The 9,607-nt window shown below is 42.9% G+C and overlaps 1 protein-coding gene across 1 annotated transcript; it reads left to right on the forward strand.

Moving 5' to 3' along the window:
* The first annotated feature begins 675 nt into the window (after positions 1 to 675).
* Positions 676 to 6,070, forward strand: LOC134532656 (uncharacterized). Its single transcript, XM_063369317.1, has 2 exons — positions 676 to 965; positions 4,344 to 6,070. The coding sequence occupies exon 2, from the start codon at positions 4,365 to 4,367 to the stop codon at positions 5,706 to 5,708; it is 1,344 nt and encodes a 447-aa protein (XP_063225387.1). The 5' UTR covers positions 676 to 965; positions 4,344 to 4,364; the 3' UTR covers positions 5,709 to 6,070.
* The last annotated feature ends 3,537 nt before the right edge of the window (positions 6,071 to 9,607 follow it).

Below are 9,607 nucleotides of genomic sequence, written 5' to 3' on the forward strand. Positions count from 1 at the left end.
TTAAAAAACTTTTTACCAGTTACGAGTTGTAGTAGGAATTACAATGCAAGCAATTTCGGCGCCCCCACAGCTTTGCGCCCGGGGCGTATGCCCCGCTTGCCCCCCCCCCCCCCCCTCCCCTAGTTGCGGCCCTGGCCGGGAGAAGGCTCGTGCGTCGTCAAGCTGGCTGCACGATTATTATCACCGTCCCGCGGGCATCTCACCAGAATTTCGGCATGCGTACCGGAGACGAGCGAACGGTTCAAAGCCTCGTCGACATCGCGGACACGGGCGCCCCGAGGGGAATCACCCTCCTTACCCCCCCCCCCCCCCTGAGCTCGTGGCAACGTCCGCCACGTTCCGCAGTCGCGACGCACCCGAGGGGCGACCCCGCCTGGGAAGTGAAGTCCCGGTATCCGCCGAAGCTGGTTCCGTAACTTTTAACACAGTTTGCTGTTCCGTCACACAAATATCTTCTCGACAGATGTTTGCTAAGTGTAATGTAATTGGTGTGACAAGTCTCGGAAATGTTTGTAATTGTTATCACTTGCGCGTGATTTTTACAAAAAAAAAAAAAAACTTAATAAATAAATGTTGGAAATATTTGAGACACAAAAAGTCTTTAAATTTGAAGAAGTAGCCGTGCAATATTAGTAACGACGAGAAAAAAAAAACCCAGCGAGGCGTGAGAGCTGGCGATAGTGCCGCGTGCTGCCAGTGTGTTTGTTATCTCCTCCATCCGGCTTCGCGCGTGCTGTCACTCTCTCTCTCTCTCCCGCCGGCTGCGGAGGAATTCGTCCCCGCAATCAGCAGGAGGAGGTGTGGAGGGGAGAGGGGGGATCAAGTCCGCGCGGCGCAGGGACCCCCGTTCCCCCGGCGGCCGTCGGCGCTGTCGGCGCGTCGTCTTCGGGGTCGGAGGAGCGAGCACGGAGCCGCGCTGGGCTGCATCCTGGCCGTCGGCGGCGCTCGCGGCCCCAGGGCACACGGTGAGCGCCGAGCAGCAGTTACTCGCCTCCTTGGTTTACATATATACTTGAAAAAAAAACGGGAAATTCTGATTTTTAAAGTCCTATTGATTGCACAATCTCAGGGAAGCCTACAACTCACGTAGTTTCGGTTCCCTACCACGATCGTGCAACTTCGGATTTCTCTCGAAAAATTGAAATAAAAAAAAATCGAAGGGTTAGGTTAGGTTAGGTCAGTCACAACATGCTTGTTTTCATTGATTTAGCGGCTGAAGTGGCGTTAATACCAAAACGCAAAACTTCGGAAATCTTCGGAAATTCTTGCAGGGAACCGAAACTACGTGAGTTGTAGGCTTCCCACAATCTCGGTGCATCAAGGCTACGCATCAGCGAACCCGAACGCCAATCTTCAGCTTAAATTTTGTAGGAAGACAAGGGAACCCCTAGGACAAGACGTTACAAATTCAAGGCAACGTCATATATGTTGACGAAGTTCTAAACTAAACTGTTATTAACGCTTTTAGTTCGCTAGCAGCCGCGAGATTCACTAAGAGGATAACTTGCGCCAAGGAAAAGGATAGGAAGTTGCCAGACCTTACTGTACAAACCGTGTGGCGGACATAAAGAAATGACACAAACTCGCTGTTTGTGTCTCTATGACCTACCCCCTATGATTTTCTATTATAATTAAATTAACTCCTTTCCCTCTTAGCGATGAAATTTCATAATTATTTATAGTCTATGTCACTCTCCGGCCAAAACATTATGTGCCAAAAAAAATTATGTAGATCCGTTGCTCCATTACTGTGCGATAGAAGGACAAAAAGATAAACACACTTTCATATTTTAATATTACTAGCAGTGCCCGCGACTTTGTCCGCGTGGACTTTGTTGGGGGGGTATTATAACTTTCTGAGATAATATGGTAGATGCACAGTTTTAGGTTATTCTCAAAACACTCATAACCAATGTTAAAGTACTTCTCCGTAAACTATATTTTTAGTTTTGTCTTCCGGCAGAAGTGGAAATTGATTTTCTCCCGAACCAGATCTCGACAGAGCAACATATAGTTCCCTGTGCGAAAAACACTCTTGGCGTAAATCTATTCCTAATACGTACTTAAATGTTTGTCCCTGGGCCTTGTTAATGGTTACCGCAAACGATACCTTCACCGGAAATTGAATTCGCTTAAAGTGAAAAGGCAAATCCGTTGGTATCATAGATATGCGAGGTATCAGCACTGTTTGCCCTACTGCTGGACCAGTCAATACTGTAGCACCAATCACGTTATCGCGAAGGAATTTTACTTGGAGTCTGGTTCCGTTGCATAAATTTGGTGGTTTAAGATTACTTAGCAGCACAATTGGACAGCCAGTTTTTAATTTGAGTGAATGTGAGGGAAGGCCACTCGGATTTAAAGAATTTAAAAATTCTTGTGGATAATGTACCGCATCTTCTTGATCCATTACTTTATAAATGGACCTGTAGTTCACTCTATCTCCTGGAAGTTTACCCAGTATCATGTTATTGATGTCGTCAACGCTACTGTTTCTAGCTGCCAATATTGCCCTTTGACACATCCACTGGTAGTCTTTGTTTTCTATATGGACTACATCTGGGTACACTTTAGAGATTAGGTCTTCAATGCTAGTCATACATGCGCGTGCAATACTTAATACTTATTTGGCTACAACAATAATACTTACATTTTAAATATCGCGATATCTTTTGAATGAAACGTCCGAATTGAATAATTCAAAATGTTCTAGAAAGGTATTGAATTCGTCTTGAATATGCAGTAACTTATTTTGATAAGGATTAATACCAAGGTACACAATAAAGAGTTTTTGAAGCGACGGCATTTTAATTATTTAAAAAAATAAAAGAAAACACTAATTGTGAGATAACTACAATAGTTAGACATATGGTTACGCGATATTTTTTGAAGACAATTATATGTTCTGCAAAGTGGTAGTACATTGTTTTGTTCTATAATCAATAGGTTTCGCAGCGCACGCCGTGTAAGGATTTTTTCGGGTCATTTTTTTACACTTTGGGTTTAGTAAGGATCCCTAATGTTATTGATAATATAATAAAGCCAATAGCCTTCCTCGATAAATGTACTATCCAACACTGAAAGAATTTTTCAAATAGGACCAGAGGTTCCTGAGATTAGCGCGTTCAAACAAACAAACAAACTCTTCAGCTTTATAATTAGTATAGATAATATTATTTAAAAAACTGTACAATTCGCATTTTAGTACTTCACAAACTCACTGAAAAAGCACGAGTCCTTTGACTTTGATGGAAGGGTGAGGCGGGGGGGGGGGGGGAGAGTCCTGTTAAGCTCACTTCAGGTGTGTTTTAAAGAAATATTAATTATTAATATGAAGGTAAGATGTTAAGGAGTGTGTGTGTGAAACTCTGAGTAGTATAAAAAGGAGAAGTCTGGGACAATGTAACTCCTTATGGAACTACGGCTAGATGGCTTGATGGCTTCATGACTTGTTGGCTTGCCAACCAAAAGGATTCGGCCATGTACGAGCATGTTCACCTCTCGATTACTATGATCAAGACCCCGGCGGCCATTTCAGATGACTCCACGTCCACCATTTTGGAATCCACCATTTTGAAAATCTGTAGTTATTAAGCTAAAAATTCGGAAAAAGAGCCAAATATCATCAAAAAAATAATTTGTTAAAATAAAGATTCATTCTATCACATACATTGCCTTGTTCGATCATTGACTGTTGCAAAAGAACAGTTTAATTGTTTTGGAATTTTTACTAAATCAAGTTTTTTTTTTTTTTACCAAAAATTAAACTTTTATTTTGCAACAGTCAATGATCGAACAAGGCATTGTATGCGATAGAATGAATCTTTATTTTAACAAATGATTTTTTTGGTGATATTTGGATCTTTTTCCGAATTTTTAGCTTAATAACTACAGATTTTCAAAATGGCGGATTCAAAAATGGTGGACGTGGAGTCATCTGAAATGGCCGCCGGGGTCTTGATCATAGTAATCGAGAGGTAATACTTGTTCAATAATATATGGTGAAAAAATCCTTATGAAAGAGCCTTAAATTCTCATGTACCAGCCTCCAGTAAGCCGATTGTCACATTGGCCGCCATATTGAAATTCTGTAATTATTAACCTAAAGATTTAGTGAAAATTCCAAAACATCATAAAACAAAAAACAGGAATTAATTCACCAATTGATCGATCCCTGTCCTTGTTCGATCCTTGATGAAGACAAAAATATATATTCTAGATTTAAAAAAAAAAAAATTACTGAATATATAGTTAAACAAATCCTAAAAGCGGTTTAAACGACCCATATACCAGCCTCCAGCGCAGGAGTGGACTGAGGACGGGGGGTGCGGGGCGTGCTGCAGACGAGGTCCGGCTGCTCGGGGATGGACGGCGAGGACAGCCCGGCCGCGCAGGAGTGGCGGTGGCTGGCCATCGAGGAGCAGCAGAGCTACATGGAGCTGCTGCAGGCCCGCCGGACGGACGCGGTGTCGAGCAGCCAGCTGCTGCGCCTGGTGGGGTTCGCCATGTTCGGCCCGCCGGCGCAGCTGCCCGACGCCGCCAACGAGCACACGGGCTACGACCGCGCGCAGCTCAGGACGGCGCGCAAGGCGTGCGCGGCGATCCTGCGGCGCGGCCGGAGGGGCGCGCCCGGGGACGAGGAGGACCCCAAGGAGGTGCGCCTCAGGTTCCTGTTCGTGGTGACGCGCGCGTCGCGGGTGACGGCCACCTACCCGGTGTTCCACCTGCCGGACGGCGCCGGGGGGTTCGTGGACTGGGACGCGAGGGTGTACTCCTCCTGGGAGCAGTTCCTGCGGCGCAACAAGCTGCCGAGCTGCCGCATGTGCTACCCGGAGGGCGGGGCCTACACGGCGGGAGAGCACGGAGCCGTGCGCGTGGCGTTCCGCCGGTCGCCGGCCTCGGGCAACTCGCGCGCGCTGCTCTCGGCCGTGAGCCTCGCCGTGTCGCTGGCCTCGGCGGCGGTCAGCATCGCGTCGCTGCTGACGCCCCTGCCGCCGCACCTGCTGGTGGCGGCGGCGGTGGGGGCGGTGGCGGCGGGCACGTACGGCGTCGTGAGCAGCGCGGAGAGCCTGGGCGACCGCCGCCGGCACGGCCAGACGCTGAGCCTGCGCAGCGGGGAGGCGCGCCGCTGCTGGCTGGCGCTGGTGGCGGGCACGGCCGGCCTCGCCGTCAGCGGCACGGGGGCGCTGGCGGCGCGCGCGGGGCTGGCAGCGCTCAAGGCCACGGCGGCCACCGCGCACGGGCTCTCCCTCGCCAACCGCGCCGTCGACCTCATGAAGAAGATGTGGTCCGGCCAGGCGCTCACCGCCCTCGACGCCTTCCAAATAGCCTCCTTCTTGCTTTTCTTCACGGGTGCGACGCTGAGCAGCGCGCAGGCTGCGGCGAGGCTGCGCTCGGGCCGGCCGCCGCCCGACGACCAGACCAGACCTCCGCCCCAGGGGTCGCCGGAGCCGCCGGGGTCGCTGCACGAGGCACCGGGTGAGCCGCGCGCCGACGGCTACATGCGCGTCGACAAGCAGCGGCTCCGGGACGACCCCGGCGAGGCGGGCCCTGTGCTGCGGCTGCTGCAGGACCAGGGGCAGGACGTTAGCAGCGCCGCCGACGAGGACGAAGACATGAACACCTTCTGGAGGAGGATAGGCATGGTCATGGTCGTGTCGTCGCTCATCACCGTCATCGTGGTCGCGAGGACGCTGCTCGCCCTGTGACGTTCCTCTTCGTTCATCCCTCATCGTTAAGAGACCGGGAAAAATTTCGCGGATTCATTTCACGATATGCTAGAATCCAAACGACTGTACATTTATATTGCTTCTGTGATTGGCTTACAGTTTATCTGAAGGACTTTGAGCCGATGGAAAACCTTCAACCAAAAAAAAGTATCGAATCGCAAGCGTCCCAGTCGACGGGTGTCACGAGTCAATAGCCAATGAGCAGATGGCATTTGTCTGAGTATGTAGGGGTTGTGGAGTCTATCCTAGAGGTCATCGAAAGCGCGAATTTTTCCGGTCTCTACTCATCGTAGCCATTCTAACAATGTACTTATTCAAGATTAAAAGTATTCCATGTTTCATTTGTTTAAGAAATTGAAAATAATTAACACATTCCTGACGAAAGCCATGACTGTCCAGACTAATGAATGTTTCCTTTGGCTGGCATTTTTATATTTCTTAAATGTGTCAACAAAAACAAAACACACATGATTCCAGAGACAAATTTTTCATAAGCCAAAAGGGAATAGGTTATAAAATGTAAATAATTATCCTTTAAACCCCAGATAAATTTTTTTTAAGGCAATTTACACCATGAGCAAACTAGTTTTCTGGTTACATGTTTAAAAAAAAATGTTTCACAGTCTCTACAGTTTTGTGCCTACAACAAAGAACTATTTTATGTGCTTGTTATGCATTATTAATGGATAAGTTATTTGGTTTTACATCATTAGTTGCAGATAAGTACTGTGCAAATGGAACATAAGCAAACTTTGTGTATTATCTACCATATAACATCATTGTTTAAACTTCAACTTTACATTAAAAAAAAGTCATAAATACTGTGTGTAATACAAAAGTAATTTACATGTAACTAGTAAATATTTCATTAAAAAAATATGCCTTATTTTGGGCTTCTAATATTTCCAAAATGTCCACCCAAAAAATAATTCTCCTTACTGGTTTACAAGTAAAAAATGATTTCAAAAACTACATTTACTTCAAAAGCAGTCTAATGGCATTTTTTTAAAGTAAAATGTCTTTAAATTTTGTAGGGTAAGATGAGGTAATGTCTCACCATGCATCAATTTTTTTTCTCGAAAAGGTAGCAGTTTACGTAAATGTCAAACTAACAGTTTCATAGATTTACTTTGATAAAACTGTTTCTTCTTAGCATCACTACAAAGGCCTTACATTCTACAGTGCAATGGAACACATTCTGCGAGGTCACAATCAGGATATTTACACACGGTATGACGTAGCTGTGTGTTTCTGGAAATAGTTTCAGAAATGATCTTCAGGCCGGACACGTTATTAATATCTTCCACAATCGGTACTGTACTGGACTTTGATCATATCAACCAAAAAATCAAATACAACTGTATCAATCACGTACCTAGCAATAATATCTTGATGGTAAATTGTGTTCATGTGTTTAAATAACTTCCGAGATGTAAAAAATAAGTATGCAATTCTGAAATCCACATCATAATGTCTGTGAAATTGTGATTATTCAAAACATGCAGTTTTCTCTTTCACGTCTACATCAATTCATTCGAGGAAACATGCTACTAAAGTGCAATGAAATGTCTTTAATCTGGCATTCTATGGTTTGGCACATTCTGTGGTCCAAACCCAATCAAGTGGATTCAGAGATTTTCTGTCCTTGACTGCCAGGTGGCACTACTACTGTCAATGTTTTTAGACAGCTCACAGTTTATCGTTACAGTCAGTTTTCATTTAAGTACAGCGTGTCTCTTTTCCTAACGAGTTAAATTTTATATTTCATTGGTAATTTTCTGTATTAATTTTTAAAGAAATCTGTATTTTGAATGCATGGTGATAACAGAGAATATTTTAAACAGAAATGCTTTTTTTTCCGTCTTTCAATAGAGCAATTTATTACAACTTGTTTTGTGTTGGATTAGTGATTTGGCCGGATTATCGGAACGTCAATATAGTTTTCACGGTAACATCAAATAAAAATTAGTACAGTACAATTTACAGAAATAGACATATTAGGTACTCTATGTCAAGGAAAAATAAGCATTACAGTTAAAAAGTCTCTGATATTCTGAAAATAATATTGTCAAGAAACACCAGAACAAATAAAATCAGAACGTGAGCTTCTCGATCCATGCCGGAACACAAAAATGCCAGGTTAAAGGGCGCAGAGCGTATGCTTTACATTTCACGTGCAAGTTCTATCATATGAGTGACACATGACCTTTAGTGCAAGTTTACCAATCTTACACTATCAAATAACACCATACTAATAGACAAAAAAAAATTATCACATGCTGCCACCATTAACTGCCTGTAAGAAAACCTCAAAAATAGTGGAGTGGGCTTTATGTTTATTATTGTTGTTAGAGCCACTACGTATGAAGCCATATTTATTTATGTTGTTTGGTGGTGGCTTCTGATTAAAAGTTCAGTACGTCTTGTACGTACTTTGGTTGGTGTCAGATGGCGATCAAGTACCTAAACAATGCTTTGTGTGTTCACTCCAAGAAACACAGGTTCGTTTGCTTGAAATACACTTCTCCTACACATTGCACAAGCACAATGGTTAAGCATTTATATGCTAGACTAGTAATTCCAGATTTTTGCACAAAAAATGACATCACTTTCACACCAATCACATGTAACAAGTATCAACATTGTATAGGAGATTTTGATGCAACTGTTTTTATTTTTATTTTTTTTATGAATTTTGTTTATTCACAAAAAAATTCTTAAAATTTCATAATACTTACCTCACCAAAAAAAATAAGTGTTATTTTGAATGCTAAATAATGCAAGTTTACAATAATTTATAATAAGCGTGTAACTATTTGGAACAAATAAAATAAACTGCAAGTAATAATATTTAAAAATGTGTTACTATGTAAAACAGTAGAAAGATCATTAAATTTTTTTTTTCTTTCTGTTTAGTCCATACATTTTGGTACAAACTTCTAACTCAGTTACATTCATTGAATATAATATATTCAAAAATTATGTTTTAACTAATAATGATGACTAATTTTAAGTTTTTAGTTTCATATGGTACTTTAAGGTGTACTAACTTGCTTTTAGGTGATACTTTGGTTTAATTGCAATTCATCATGTAATCTTGTCCCATAAGATATCAACATTACTACAATGAAATCATTCTTATCTCTTAGCAAAACCATTATTTATTGTTGTATAAATTAAAAGTAAAACTAAACCGCTAGTGCTTCAAATCTTTAAATACTGTAAAAGGTATTTTTTCTGAATTCTCTGGTTTAGAACAGTCTGTAATCTGACACAAAGAGTCGCTTGAAAACAGATTTTTGAAATGAGTTTCCGACAGGAATATGTGTCTAATCTCAGGTTGGGCGTCAGTGCGACTGAGGATTCGTCACCGCTTAAAACTCGTAAACTATTAAAGCTACAGCGTTGAATTAAATATATGTTAGCAGAGCAGACATTGCTCATGGTGGTTACGTATTACTCACCTGGTTAGCCAGTCAGCGAGAGCTGTAACTACGAAAGTAATAGTCTGATTTGCATGAATTAAACATTAAGTTGCTCATGATGGATTCCTGAGTGGTGCTAGTTCAGTCGAATAACTATGAAGTTACCAACTTTGGTTTTGGAGCCATTAATTACAAAAAATGCCTAAGCAAAAACAGGTTATGTTGGAGAAAAGAAAGAAAACAAGCAAAATCGCAGAGTAAAACCAATTAAAAATGAAAAGAAATGTCATGGGTATCGAATGAAGCAAAAAAAAAAGTAGCTAAGAGAAATGAGCCAGTGGGGCGAAACGATCCCCTCAAATGAGCCTCAGCCGTCTGCCTCGCGAGAAGTGATGAGGGAATACTGAAATTTTTTGTGTAATGCATGTATGTGCTCTCTGATGATTCTGCTGT

This window comes from Bacillus rossius, chromosome 6 (genome assembly GCF_032445375.1).
Source record: "Bacillus rossius redtenbacheri isolate Brsri chromosome 6, Brsri_v3, whole genome shotgun sequence".
NCBI lineage: Eukaryota > Metazoa > Arthropoda > Insecta > Phasmatodea > Bacillidae > Bacillus > Bacillus rossius.